Below are 15,397 nucleotides of genomic sequence, written 5' to 3'. Positions count from 1 at the left end.
TACATATAAAAAATCATTAATGCAAAGGATTGCATATTCCCCAAGATGAACATCTATAAAATGTGCGTCCATAATTTTTTGAAGTTCCAGTCGTATAAAGATTCATTCGACCCCTTTTACATGCATAAGGTGGCCCGTCACCCTGTATCTCATACATAATTACATATACAAGTGGTAAAATGTGTAATGTATAGTTGGTACAAGTTATTACATTTATCCACATCGTAAAAGAGAGTTAAAATAAAGTAGTTATTACAATTATCCAAATTCTAAAAAAAAAGTTAAAATGAAGTAGTTATTACAGTTATCCAAACATGATAAATATCTAAATGCAATTTCAAGGGTATGGAATTGTATTCCATATAGTATTAATATGATCACGTAAAATATCCATTGGTCACGACCGAGACTGCCGCACATTAACCTGGACATCATTATCCTCATCTTCAAATATTTCATCTACTAGCGCCTCCACAGTTTTATCATCAAATATTGCATCTTTTTGAACCTCCATTCTTATAAAGTTGTGAAATATGCAGCAGGCTAAAATAATAGTAATCTAAGTTTCAAACTTATATGGGGGTATTTGCTTCAAGATGGGAAATCTCATCTTAAGCATCCCAAAACAACGCTCAATGACATCTCGCAAAGACGAGTGTCTGTGATTGTATATTTCCTCTCTACCTCGGGATGGCCTAGAACTCTTGTAAGTGGTACCGTTGACCCCTGTAGGAAGCCAAGAAACCTGGTTGATCAACAAACCCGGAGTCCACTAAATAATATTTTCCTGTTATTTTACAAACTATAAACAATTATACCATTATATTTAAAATAAATTAAATAGCTAGTATAACATTTATCATCCGGAGGCTGTGGGAATTGCATATCCTCATTATTAATGTTCTCGTTCAATATCTTAGAATCATTAGCAAACCCCTCTCATTTTGCTACAACGCATGTAGACATCATATCAAATGAACAAACAGCCATTACATTTTGTGTGATATCCCCCTTCCTACCACGAAATGATATTTGCTGGTTCACATACACTTTTGCATGGATATGAGTTCCATCAATTGCCACTACGCAATTCCTAAAAAAAGGGTAGAACTTTCTTGACTTTTTTATATGGTTAGGAATTCGGGTTAAATCGGGGTGTTCTAAGATGAGAACAAAACATGTTTGGTGACAAAAATTTGCACTGAGAATTTTAGAACAGAAATATGGTATAACATGTTTGGCAATGTATTTCATTTTTGTCCTCCATTCACAAAACAACAACCCAACAAAACTAATCACAATCCCAAATTTCATTTTTGTCTCAGTTTATCTCAACAATAACATCACAGTGTATTTCATTCAAGTCCCACAATGCAAATTTGTTCAATTTCGGTCCATATTGTTTTTTCAATTTTCTGTTTTTCAATTTGTATACAAAGATGAAATATAAAACAAAATAAAATAAAATAAATATGAAAAACAAAATTAAAAGAAAACTCAACATACTCGGCCGATTTAGGCGTTTTTTCTTAGCCTAAATCGGCCGGAGAAAGAGAGAAGAGAATTCGAGAGTGGAGAGAGACGAGATGAAGAGAGAGCTCGGCCCCTTGGCCAAGAGCTCGTCGGAGTGACATAAGGCAGCGGCGAAGCTTTGGGTTCATTAGAAAACACAAAGGTGAGAGAGAGGGAGCTTCGCGGTGGTGGACCTCCAGTAGTGGTGGATGAGGGATTGAGGGTAGGGTTGTGGTGGCTAAGGTTTAGGTGAGGGAAAAATGGTTCGGGTGAGGAGAAAAGAGAGCTTGAGATGAAGCACTCCGAGTCGCCCGAATCGCCTCTCTGCAGAGCTCGTGGAAACCCTAGCAAATGAGGAACTTTTCGCTTTTATATGAGGCGCACGTGTTTCAGCCGCTACAATAAAATGAACCAATATCTATTCTCCGCTACAGTGTGACGGTGTGGGCCAAATAGTGTAGAACACCATAAAACACCAAAATGATGTTTCAGAATTTGGGCCATTTTTTAAGTATGTTTCGGTACTGTTTAAAACATAACAAGCCCATCCAAACATGTTCTAGACTTGAAATTGGGTACTGTAGCCGGCCTGGAACAGAACAAAATAAGGCAGACCACATACCAAATAGGCCTTAAAGGAAGTAAAACTCATTAGAAACCGGTTATCTGATACTCCGTAGCTCTGAAACATTAATTTTGAATAGTGCTTGTGAAGGGTGTGGATGTAGGGGTGGGCTCCCAAAAAAAAAAAAAAATACTATACTAATTTTAGCCTAGTCCAAAAAAAAAAAATATCAATAATATTAGCCCACCCTAAAATTAGTCCACCCAATCAAACTCAAGTCAACTCAACTACCATACTAAGATAAAGGCCCAAGCCAAATAAGCCCGGGCCGGCCCTGACCCAAGGACACAAAGGATAGGCCCATGGATGATGGGCCACCAGAATTTTTTTTTTTAGGGCAAATCATTTAGCTTCCCCAATCGCCTCCATCACTATTCTCGTTCTCAACTCTGTACTTGCCCCTCTCTCTCTCTGCAACTGCAAACTACAAAATCTACAAGAATCAGAAGTTCAAAACCCATATATTTCAGTTTATCTATCTGTCTGCAAGAATCAAAAGCTCAAAACCTATTACCTATATCAAAACCCATATCGGCATATCATTTCAGATTGTTCAAAAAATCAAAACCCATATCTTTCAGTTTCCATCGCCCGCTTCTCCAGTTCGGGTTCGCCGTTCGCAAGTTTCAGTCGCTGGCCCGCTGTCTCTCAACTCTCAGGCTTGCCCCCCTCGCTCTCTGCAGCTGCTAACTTGTATGTCTGGGGTTGTTTTAATTTTTTTTTTTTTTCTAAATCAACTAATCAAGGTCTGTAATTCTTGTTTTGCAAACTAAATCCTATTTGGTGAAATTTTTTATGATCTTTTTTATATATATATATATTTTTTACAATATAAAGTAACAAAATTTGCATTGCATTTTGAGGCAATCACCGTAATTACATTTTATTTCAGCAAAACAAATATATATATTTTTTATTTCTATAACTTCTATTTCTGTTTTTGTTGTTGTTGTTGTTGTTGTTGTTGTTTTTGTCAATTAAATTTGAATCTGGGCATGAAAAAAGAAAAAAAAAAGAATCTGAATTGGATTAGAAATCTGCAGAGATTGAATCTGAAACAATTTTTATCAACATGCCAAGCTTTTTGAAGATGGAAATCTTTTCGGAACTAAAAAAAAAATCAACTTTGACAAGCAAAAGTACTTAATATAGGGTAAAGCTCTAAAGTTACTGCTTGAAAATTAACATACTTACAAAAAGCATGCTTTTGAGTGAATTCCATAGTTTTGGAAGGGGCTTGCCATGAACTACCTCACACTCTGCTTCCACTAGTAGATTCTCAAATAGGATTAGTAAATTGGTCAAAAGAAGAGATAGGGTACTGAGTGGTGAATTGTTCAGAAATAAATTGGTAATTTTTTTTATTAATTACCCAAATAGGATTTTCTATGCCTTAATCAGTCAATTGTCTAAAGAAACATTGTTAATTAACTAAAATTGAATAACTTGGTAAACAGAAGTGGGAACTAATAATAAGAAGTTAAGAACCTGGTATCTATTTGTATTTGACCCAGGTAAACCCACCTCGTACCAAAGTGTCTTCTTCTTCTTCTTCAAAGCACAACCTAAGCCTAAGCAAAGCTGCATTCATTCTCTTTTTAAATCTGAGCGAGGTTTGCAAATAAAAGGAACCCTTTTAATTTCATTGACCTTTACTTTACCTTTCTTTATTATCCTGACATTGCTGCTCATGGCTTCAATTTCTTAACCATAACAGGTACAATTAGTTTAACCAACAAAAACCCTAATTTGTTCTGTGTGTTTACTCCAGAAGAATAAATGCTGTGTGTATATATCTTACTTTTCATTTCTTTGCTCTGAATAATTTGTTTGGTTGGATGTAAGGACATTTTTATTGATTATTCTTCTTTCAATTTGTACTTTATAGGCTTGGAAGTGACATGATATGTGCTTGTTATTTCACTGTTCCTAAAGTTGTGTAAGTAATTTTCACTGGATCTTTTGATTAATCGTCTTTATTACATTTTTTCATGAACCTTTCACTTATGTTATATCATTGATCTTTTGGTTTTTGGCGCCCTCTCTTTGCATATGATTCAGTGACTGACTGTGAGAAAGAAAGGCCTTTTTTAGGCAGGCCAACAATACATATATACATACATACACACATATATATAGCAAGCATACAGGGATTTCATTTGACTAGCCAGTGGCAGTGGCAGCGGCAGCGGATTGATTTCTCACTCTGTAAAGTCAAGCTAGTTGCCATCAACAAATGGCCGATTTTCTGACTTCGACTCACCGAGCCAAGTGGATCTTATCTCCGCAGGATCTGGTAAAACAAACTTCCTTTTTCCCTACTATTCTGCTAATTAATTGCCATTATTAATATTAGTATGTAGTAGTATTTGTTTTGCTGTTGGGTTGTTGAGTAAATGGAGGAAAACACAAGTAAATTTCAAATCTTTTTGGTCTTCTTCTTTAGGTTGTTGAAAAAACAACAGAATCAGAATTCAACTAAGCCAAATAATAATTTTTTTCTTTTTGCTTTTCTTAGGCTCTGAAATTATTAGCTTGAGACCTTTGATTGCCTTTTGCTTTCTTTCTTCTTCTTTTTTTCATTTTTCCTTCTTCTCTACAGTTAATGGTTATCCAAAACTATTGTGTGGAATATATATATATATATATGTGTATGTATGTATATATATATATATTTCAATTTTTAGTTATTTAGTTATTACTCGATGCAACTTCTGAAAATAATTTTGTACAGAAGGATAAATACAATGCTGCCAATCAAAGAGCAAGACAAACACTAGAGAAGGTATGAAGAAACTCTTGCTTCATTAGTATATCTGTGCTTCTCTCTCTCTCTATACACACACACATATATGGATGTAGTTATGCATGTATCAAGACATACAGATACATATCTCGAAATTTGGTATTATGCCTTTTCACAGTTGTGTAGTTATTTCACATTTTAGAAAACTAGTGTAATCCATGCGTGATGCACATGATGAAATAAGCATTTTATATTACAAATGAACTTTTAATAGATCTGGAAAAGAAAAAAAAAAAAAAAAAATCAAAAACAAAAAATTGAAGAATTCACAAAAAAATAAAAAATAATTCACTCTATGAATCACGAGTAAATATTAACTTCACAAACCTAGAGAAAATAAGTTGAGTTTTAAATAAAAAATTAGAAGAAAAAAAGTTGGAAAGAAACAAACAAACAAGCACATCAAAATATACCATTTCTATTCTTGGCTGCTCTCAGATCAAGATTAACATATATTCATTTATTTGGATGCAAATGATTTGCATTCTCCCTTCAAATCAAAAGAAGATGTGGATGTTAATTTTAAAAATGATTTCTCATCATAGCACTATTGATAAGAAAATCAGGATGATTTGGTACTATCATGAAAGTGTAAGGCCTTTTTCCTATTTCTAAACATTTCACAAATTTTAACCAATTTTTCATGCCACGGACCCTGCTCCAACACTTCGTCGCGTTGATCTTCTCTAGACAATTTCTTGGACGAGGTTTTTGAAAGAAGAAAAAACAAGTCATTCTTATCAAGCTCCAAGACAAATAAAGTTGATTTTTAGCAAATTAGTAGATATAATATTAATGGCAAAACCTCAAAAGAAGGTAAAAAAAAAAAATTGAACTTACAAGGATGGGTGCAAAGAATCTTAACCTTTTACAATATTTACATTGCCAATCTAAAATCTTAGTCCAAATATTACAGAAGCTACTAAATCCCTTCGATCAGTGCTTGACAGTTGACACACACAAGTCCATGCTCTAATGCTTCTCCTAACCAGTTCCCACCTGCTTTAGGCAATTGAAATAGGGAAAATTGAAGGTGGAGTGCTTGATAATTTATACATGAACATAAGATTTATAATATAAAAAAACAAAATAAGATTTCATTAAAAAAAGGCGCTCAAGAGAGGAGCACTCCCAAGGAGTACACAAGACGCCAAAGGCGACAACTAAAGCTTCAAGCTATCCACAAAGTCCAAAATACGTCCCAAAGATTTACAATTACGCCCATTAACCCAAAAGAATAAAGTATGAAGTATACTATATTTGAGAGTCCAAATAGGAGTCCACCATAAACAAAGTGGAATGGCCCTCGAAACATCCCTGGCTCGGCTCTCCACTAGATACCCTCTCGGATCTTGGGAACACCCAATACAAACCAAGCGCAACCAAAAACATAACCCAAACCTCCCTCACCACTGGCAGTGAAGGAGGTGGTTCACAGTTTCCTTTGTCCTCTTGCACATGCAACACCAATTAACCATGATTTGCCTTCTCTTTCTGAGATTGTCGAGAGTGAGAATGCTTCCATATGTGGGACACCACGCAAAAAATGCCACCTTCAAGGGGGTTTTCGACCTCCAAATTGCCTTTAATGGGAAAGAGTGACCTGGAATCTCCACAAGACTATGATAAAAAGCCCTAACCTCAAACACCCCTCTTGGCGAACCCACCCACCGAATCTCATCCATCCCCACCCCCTCCACCACCTGGCTGTAGAGCAAAGCTAAGAACTCGGCAACCTCCGTAATCTCCCAATCATGAAACTCTCTACGAAACTGCACATCCCAAGTCGACCTCCCTCTAGGCCGCCATCAAGTTGATAACAGTTGGCAACCAAAGCATGTCTACTCGAAGCAATCCTGAACAACCGAGGGAACCTACGGCCAGAACAATGTCCCCACACCAGAGATCCTCCCAAAACCTGATGAGATTCCCACTCCGAACTCTAAACCGAATATGTTTAGAAAACTCATCCCACCCTTTCCGCATAACCTTCCAAATTCCCACACCTGTTGGAAATCTCGCCTCCCTAGTTAACCACCCACCGTCACCCTCCCCATGCTGGCAAACAATGACTCTCCTCCATAAATGGGACCTCTCGCACCCGAATCTTCATAACCATTTACCTAACGAAGCCTTGTTGAACAAGTCCAATCTTTGGATACCCAAGCCCCTTTTTTGAATAGGGGTGCACGCCACCTCACAGTTCATCAAATGGTATTTGAAGTCATCACCAATGCCACCCCACATGAAATCCTCTAAATCATATATAATCTTTGAATTACGGTTTTCGGCATCGGAAACAGAGACATAAAATAGGTAGGAAGATTTGAAAGAGTGCTCTTCATAAGAATAATCTTCCCCCTTTTTGAAAGATATTGCTTCTTTCACCCAGAAGGTCTTCTATTGAATCGCTCAACCACAGGATCCCAAAATGAAGTCCTCGAAACTGCCCCCAAGGGAAGACCTAGATAAGTTAGTGGGGGCGTGCCAACACCACACCCAAGAATATTTGCTAAATCCTGAATTTTGTTGACTGCCCCAACTAGAACCAACTCGGTCTTCCCAATGTTGATCTTTAACCCTGAGATGACTATAAAACAGGCCAGAACACACCTCAAAAACCTCAACTGATCCACCCTGGCATCACGAAAGACGATGGTGACATCCACAAAGAGCAAATGAGAGAGCTGATTAGTGCTATTTCCCACCATGAAACCTCGAATAAAACCCATCTCTTCCGCTCTCCTCATCAATCTACTGCAAGCCTTCATAACAATGATGAACAAAAATGGAGAAAGAGGGTCGCCTTGGCGCAAACCTCTAGAGCTAGCGAAGAAACCAGCTGGGGAACCATTAACTAAGACTGAGAACTGCGCCCCGTCGAGATGCATTTGGTAAATCAAATTCATCCATCTAGGACCAAAACCCATCCTCTCAAGCAAATGCAACAAGAAATTCCAGCAAACATGATCATAAGCCTTCTCAATGTCCAACTTGCAAATAATCCCCGGAACACCACTTCTAGCTCTGGGTTCCAAACACTCACTAGCAACCAAGACCGAATCCAAATTCTGATGGCCGCCAATGAAAGCATTCTGGGACTCCGAGATCACCTCTTTCAGAACTCTCCTTAGACGGATTGCTAAAACTTTAGCTAGAATCTTGTAAACAGCTCCCACCAAACTAATCAGTCTAAAGTCCTTAGCCTCCACTGCAACGCCCTTCTTTGGAATAAGGTAATGAAGGATGCATTGAGACTCTTCTCAAAGTACCCTTCAGAATGAAAAAAACTCTAAGTACCCATCACCTCAGGCTTCACCACCTCCCAATTATGTTGGAAAGAAAGCCAAAGAAAAACCATCTGGGCCTGGAGCCTTGTCACCATCACAGCTCCTCAGAGCCTCCAGCACCTCTTCCTCCCAAACGGCCTCTCAAGCTGGCCCTTATCCTCAATGGAGATCCTCGAGAACTCCAGCCCATCGAGCAATGGCCTCCAGCTAGCAGTCTCCGTAAAGAGCTGCTGAAAAAAAGACAAAACCGTTCTGGACATCCTCGTCCCTCATCACCCAAATCCCATCAATGCAAATCCTCCCAATATGATCAAAAGTATTTTCTCTTTACATTATGGACTTGCAGCTTGCTATAACATGAATATGTGTAATGGGCTGTATTTCAATTCTAACAATTTGAGGATCTGATGAATTTGATGCTTAGAAATTTATCTGGACTTGAGTCAATGTAACATATATTACCAGTCATCGTAGAAGCTTCAATGTTAATCTGAACTTGTATTGATGCTTATCTTTGTACTTCTTGTATCTTACCATTTATGTTGATATGGGTTTAATGAGTTGTCGTGCTTTTAATTTGGATACTATTGAACTTGGAGATGTTGGAAATGTTTGCGGATTTTGCAAGAATCTAATAGTTATTATAAAAAACTGTTGAAGTACCTAACCCAATTAACAAACCAGTTAACCAAATCTTTAGACTCTTTAACTACCTCTTTTTTCTTCTTTATTACTTTTTTTTTTTTTGGGATTTTATCCTGTTGCGAGTTGTTTATTGTTTTTATTTATTTATTTTAAATTTAGAATAATTCACTATGGTATCATACTAAGACTTATTAGTCACACATACTAATCATTTCTATTTATTGTGTAGTATGGAACGACACAAATGGAAGTAGACATTGATGGGTCCTTGTTGTATCCAGAACCTCAAATTGATGCAAAAGATAACAGTAAACCCTTTTGTTTAGAATTGCATTTATATATAGTAATTTATTTGAATCTCTTTTGAAGAAGTTCTTTTCTTGCTAGGTTAAGGATAGACAGAATTTCTTACCTTTTCTGTGCTCATCTCATATTTATTTTTATTATATCTTCATTAGCTGAAAAGCATTCTCGTCGAAAACCGCTTAAGATTGAAGAAGAACAGCTTCTACGAGCATTCTATGAATCTAAAATTCAAGATGCATGTAATGCCTTCGGATTTCCACACAAAATTCAGGTATGTGGCTCCTCCTTCCCATGGCAAAGACAAGGTTGTATTTATGATCTAGAGTTACCCATCTGAAATTGCTCTACATTTTGTAGGCAACAGCTCTCATATACTTTAAAAGGTTTTATCTGCAATGGTCAGTGATGGAACATCATCCAAAACACATTATGTAAGATAGATTTTTATCTAATGTACAGTTATGGCATATAGTTGGTGATGCTCATGTGGCTTAATCTATTAAATTTTTTTCTTTATTGCACCAAAGTACTTCAGAAACTATGAAGAAAATCATCAGTTTTTCTCTTGTTTCTTGCCAATGTAACTGCATCCTTACTCTGTGTTTTTTATACTTGTAAACTTGTCATTTTTTTGAAAGATGAAAATAGTACTATATTTTTCTCGCTTGCATTCGAATATGCATGCCTTGCAGTGGGTGTGCGCCTAGGCTCTAGACTCATACAGGCGCAACACTTGCGCCTGTTGTGTACCTAGGTGCACCTTTGACAACATTTGTGCCTTTAATATGGAATATGAATATGCTTTAATAGTAAATTAAATTTTCAATTGTGCGCCTCGCTTAACTCAGGCGCGCTCCTTGCCTTGCACCTAGGCTCCAAAGGACCTCTAGCGCCTTAGCGTGCCTTGGGCCTTTGATAACACTGATTCCTTGATTGTCATTTGATCCAAATTCACTGAACCATTTTTTATATTCACAGGTTAACATGCATATATGCAGCTTGTAAGGCAGAGGAAAATCATGTGGCTGCAGAGGAGCTAGGTAAGGGGCTTGAACAGGACCATCAAGTGATCCTCAATAACGAGATGCTTGTTCTTCAGGCATGGATATGACTCACATGTAATTGTTCTCTCTTTTTTGCTTCTGTTTTCTTATTGTTTTTAACTTTAAAACAATTACCTTTCATTTTGCAGACTCTGGAATTTGATCTTATAGTTTATGCTCCATATCGTGCACTTGAAGGCTTTGTCAATGATCTGGAGGTCAGTTTGTCAATCCCTTTCTTACACATGATTTTGATTTTATATATGTACAAGGGAAACTACTATTCTTTTCTAGTCAGTACTTGCCTTGCTGTATGATTAATTTGATTTCTTTTCTACCTTGTGCGGCTAATTTTTGACAATTACTGTTGGCCCTTTAGGAGTTCATCCAAGCCACGAATGAGCAGGTTGAAATGCTCAAGGTATTTGTTAGCCTTATTCTCTAATTTTGGTGACTGAATATTGTTTGTATTATTTTTATGTGATCCTTTGTATTGTTAAAATTTAGTTTTACCATTATTATATCACACTTCTATTAGATTCTAAATAGCCTTTTCGAGGGATGGGCCGGATGGCATCTCTTTTTGGTATTATCCAAATCACCTAACTCAAGGAAGTGTGTTTTGGTTTTTTATTTTTTATTTTTTATTTTTCTTGTTGGTGGGGGTTGGTTAAGCCATTTTTTTGTTTAACCGTCTTGAGTGGTCTTGGCCCGCTAGTTCAACAAAATGTAGTTCTTATACAATTTAGCAAATCAATAATCCAATATTTGTTTCTTCCTTTTGTGGTTGAGTGGTGGATACCATTTCCCTACTATAGATTGTCCCCCTCTGGAGCGTAATAAATTTTTTTCCCATTTAATTTGTCTCAATAGTAGAGGTGATGGGAATTCTGTATATTGATATCAATCTGTTTAATACAATACGATTCTGTTTAATTCTTATCCTGTTCTCCATGCACAAAACGTGGGGATATCATTCTATCTGGGTTAACTGGCTTTTTGCTCCAATCCCATTAATGTGCTCATCTGATCTGACGTTCAATGTCACTGTAGACTTTGCATAAAACTGCTATGAAGGAAGTAGATAAGACAGTGCTTACAGATGCACCGCTTTTATTCCCTCCTGGGCAGGTATTATTCATCATTCAAACTTCCTCCTGTAAAGTTGATTGCTTTGAATGTACTTCCAAACTTCAGAACCTTTTGCATATTTTTGTCTGTAAATTGTGGAAAGATAATATAGCAACCTTGTCTGGAGCTCTAACTTTTGGAGAGTGTATAAAGGTTTTAGATTTTGTTTGAACTTCTGAATTTTTTTCCCCTATGGGATTTTTAATTACCTTTTGCTGGTTAGACGTACAGAAGTTTCAATAATTCTTCAAGCTCTATGAACTTCTAGGCAGTTTTGCATACACTATTCGTCGAGTTTAGACGAAGTAATAGTTCAAGGGTGAATTGTTGAATTTCATTTTCTGTAAAAATTTTAAAATTGTTTTGCTTTCTTTGTTTTAATTGCATAGATACTCTCCCTATTATGATAACCAGAATATGACCTTCAAATTACAAACTTTGACTGGTCAAACATTGTAATAAGTATACTAAAATTACTAGAGGTCACAAGTGAGGGCCAATTAACACGAAGTTGAGTGACTTCTGATAAATGTAATTGTGATTTCCTGTGGGCTAGCAATGAGAACTTTCCCAAGATTCATCTGCCCTCTTTAGATAAGGTCTGCAATTCTAAGGAAATGTGTGAGCTAGGTTTAAAAGAATACGGCTGAAATGAACAATGTTCTATCTAAAATTGACTTCCTCCTCATCGATCCATCAGACCTTCCGGATGAGGTCCTAAGGTTGCGGTCAGTGTTGGCCCCAAAGAGTTGTGCTCTTTAATCTGCAGTTCAAATCAGGGTTCATCTGTCTTGAATGGAGCGTTGATTTGTAGGATGGGAAATGGTCTAGCTGTTAAATTTTGGATTCACTTGTGGCTGTTAGATATGCTCCTCTCTGGTGGCTGTTGGTTCTGTACTAGAGGAGGAGATATGGACATTAGGTAAGTGACTCTTGGTGGGATATTGTGGTTTTGGTTTGGCAGAGTGGGGTTTTTGCCAGTGGTTTAAGCCTTGGAGTCTCTAGAAAGTGTTTACCTTCATAAAAGCCCTGTGAACATAAGTTGATGTATGCAGCAGGAGGATCCTCCTTTCACCAGCTCCATGCCTACTGGAAGTGTTTGGAAAACTTATTGGGCCAATGTTGGTGAAAAAAAATTCTTGTGGACTGACCCGGCTTTCTCATATTTGAGAGGGCTTTTGCTACTTCTTCCAGCCTGCTTGGAAAACAAAAGCTTATAAACAGGTCTTCCCTTCTTGCCAGGGTTCAAACCTTGACTCCCGTAACCCAAAACAGGATCTTGCATTATCACCAGTGGGTAAAGGATTAATAATATCATGGGTAAATCCCCTTCTCCTCCCCTCCCCTCCCCTCCCCCCCGAACTATCACCCGTTTACAACTAAGCCCCTTGAACTACAACTGGCCCCCTGAACTAACAAAAATACACGGTGTCAAACAGCCATTAACGGAGAAATGAAATTACCGTTTTGTACATTAATTGAACTACGCCATTCTTGTGATATCCAACTTTAATTGCTGACGCGGTTATTGTATCCCTATGTCCGATGAAAATTTGCCGACTCATCCTATCCTTATCAATAATTTTCATCCATTTCTCATTTTTGCCAATCAGTTACCAAAGAAGTCATTCTCGCGCCAAGCCCCATCTTCATACCATATTCTTCTTCCTCCAACTTCACTACCTTTCTCATCTCTCTATGACTATTCATTGAACTCCAATGTGGGACGAGAACACTCTAAAACAAGTCCATTACTTCGTGTTAGCCCCGCCTATGCGAGGTGAAGATTGGAGACTGACCTAGGGCCTGCGTGGTTCAGTTGTCAGTTTTCTGGGAACTGAAAATCAGAAAACTGTAAGATAACCTGTTTGATTGATAGTTTCTGAAAACTCAGTTTAAAAAAGCCTGTATAGTTTTCTGGAAACAGTTTTTTGTTTTCTGAGTTCTTGAGAACTGTTTTTAGAAAACTGAGCCAATCAGGCCCCTAACTTTTGGAAATATTTTGCACAAAGTGACTGTTCTCATACTTGAATCTCTCTCTTCAAGTTTCTCAGCCCGAGCTTTTACCACTGCACCAAGCACTGACCCCTGATTTTAAAAATAGCCTAGGACTTTTGCTGGGGAACTTTCAGTTTTCAGATTTGGATTGTGGTTTGTTACCATGGTCTGTTCTCTATTTAGTTTCATAGTTCCTATAATTTGTGTCTCTCCATTAATTTGGTGCAGTTGGCATTGGCTGCTTTGCGCAAGTCAAATGAAGTTCATGGTGTTTTTGACTTTGAGAGGTTTGAATTGCTCTTGCAAGTATTTAACAAATTAATTTCTTGCAGCTCACCTACCTTTCTTGGCTAAAAAATTGTTTTGTTTTGTCAAATGGTTTCTTTGCAGATATCTTGGGAGCATCCTCTCTCGCCAGCATCCTGCACACACCATCTCAGAGCTCACTGTTCCTCTGAATGCCATTGATTTTTTGGTATGACTATATCAAGTCAATTGTAATTCAATTTAGTTATGATGCATACTTCTTTTCTTCTTTTTCTTGGCTATATTATTCCTATTTTAAGTCTGTTCTCTAAAAATAGTTCAGAAGAATAAAATATTTTAGGTGTTTCCAGAGAAACAGAAAGGCTTTTCTGAAATTTTGTTTTAGCTCAGTCAACCAAATGGATTTTTGATATACTTTTTTGGTTCTTTTGCATCTTTGGGGAGAGAAAATTGCTCTCAAAACACTGAACCAAGCATTTCCATGGTTCTGTTAGCTCCACATACCTACTTTTAACTTTTTGCTGGCTTTCATTATAGGCAAGTAAACTTGAGACCCCGACTGCTGCGGATATGAAGCATGTTGACCGGAAGCTCAAATCATGTCGGGATCCTGGCTCACATGACAAGTACTATATTTACACTTGACATATATAGAAGGAACCATTTTTGCTGTTCACGTGTGTCTGTGTGTGTGTAGTAGTGATTATTGTTAATCCAATCTTCTCTCTCATGATAATTCATTGATTCAGGAGCAAGAAACGGAAGCACAGGTCCAGAGAGAGTTCAAACGCAATGCATAACATGCCTTCAGCACTGTATGTTCTGCCACATACATTTTGGTTCTCTTACGGTCTTACCTAGTCTGGTTTTAATTTTTCAATTGGGTGCATCTCATTACCAGTTTTCACTAGGAATCAATAATGGTGCTACATCATGGTACAAGGGGTTCTACCTTTGTCACCTAGAAGCACATATATTTTAGACATTTTATCAGTTTTCCTTACTGATGTAATGTTTTTCTGTGCTTGCAGGTGAATAATGAATATATAAGTTTTTCTCCTGATGTTTGACAGGTTCTATATTGGAAATTCCATTCTAGGGAAGTAGACCCTGGTGTAATAGAATCATAAATCAGTTAATATACTAAGGTTTTCTCTAATTTGAAGTAGGTATAAAACGTTACACCTGTACTTGCATCTATGAATTCAACAGTTACGTGACATCGTGGTTATCCATGGAGGATCTGCTGTATGTTCTTTCACTAATGCAGTTTTTCTGTAATTGGATATAATTTCCATTTTTTTTAGCTCAGTAGCCAGTTTCTTTGTCAAATTAAGAGAGTTGTTAAATTTTTCATAAAATGAGTTGTTCACAAAATCATGTTTGGCATAACTCAGCACTTTATGTTCCGGTTAAATGGATGAAGTGGCGATGGAGAACCATTTATTATAGGCTCATCTATTAAATGCATGTAGTCGAAACAACCTTTGGATTCGTTAACGTTGTACTTTATAACTGGTTATTTTCAAGCCTGTTATTGACTTGTTAAATTAAATGAACCAAGAGCCTGTGCACTCAATTATAGACAAGCCAAGTTTGAACACTTGTAGGTAGCTCAACAGGAGTTTTAGCTGACCCCTGGCACTGCATGACCAAGTAACTTCCAACTGATCTTTACTTTGTTCACCTTGGCTCATTTGACAATGTTCAAGTTTTTCTGTAATTGGATATAATTTCCATCATATTCTCATTTTTTTTAACTCAGCAGCCAGTT

At 37.2% G+C, this 15,397-nt stretch overlaps 1 protein-coding gene across 1 annotated transcript; it reads left to right on the top strand.

The window, feature by feature from the left end:
* Window positions 1–2,492: 2,492 nt before the first annotated feature.
* Window positions 2,493–14,929, top strand: LOC132302413 (cyclin-H1-1-like). The gene is made up of 16 exons (XM_059799253.1): window positions 2,493–2,830; window positions 4,026–4,076; window positions 4,199–4,433; window positions 4,872–4,922; window positions 9,108–9,186; window positions 9,337–9,455; window positions 9,542–9,615; window positions 10,163–10,283; window positions 10,377–10,445; window positions 10,607–10,648; window positions 11,281–11,358; window positions 13,585–13,643; window positions 13,747–13,831; window positions 14,161–14,249; window positions 14,373–14,438; window positions 14,655–14,929. Exons 3-16 carry the CDS (start codon window positions 4,374–4,376, stop codon window positions 14,656–14,658), a joined length of 996 nt encoding a protein of 331 aa, XP_059655236.1. The 5' UTR covers window positions 2,493–2,830; window positions 4,026–4,076; window positions 4,199–4,373; the 3' UTR covers window positions 14,659–14,929.
* The last annotated feature ends 468 nt before the right edge of the window (window positions 14,930–15,397 follow it).

The sequence above is a fragment of the Cornus florida genome, unplaced genomic scaffold, assembly GCF_030987335.1.
Source record: "Cornus florida cultivar Cherokee Brave unplaced genomic scaffold, ASM3098733v1 CherokeeBrave_3.0.0_Hap2_Chr04, whole genome shotgun sequence".
Taxonomy (NCBI): domain Eukaryota; kingdom Viridiplantae; phylum Streptophyta; class Magnoliopsida; order Cornales; family Cornaceae; genus Cornus; species Cornus florida.
Note: the sequence above shows the minus strand (reverse complement) of the source record. Positions and strands in the feature narration are given on the sequence as shown.

What these genes read in the sequence shown, in the direction of transcription:
- LOC132302413 (XM_059799253.1), top strand. Translation starts at nt 4,374, where the DNA reads ATGGCCGATTTTCTGACTTCGACTCACCGAGCCAAGTGGATCTTATCT. An exon ending in CAAGACAAACACTAGAGAAG is followed by an intron (nt 4,923 to 9,107) that starts GTATGAAGAAAC and finishes TTTATTGTGTAG; the next exon opens with TATGGAACGACACAAATGGA. An exon ending in GCTTTGTCAATGATCTGGAG is followed by an intron (nt 10,446 to 10,606) that starts GTCAGTTTGTCA and finishes TTGGCCCTTTAG; the next exon opens with GAGTTCATCCAAGCCACGAA.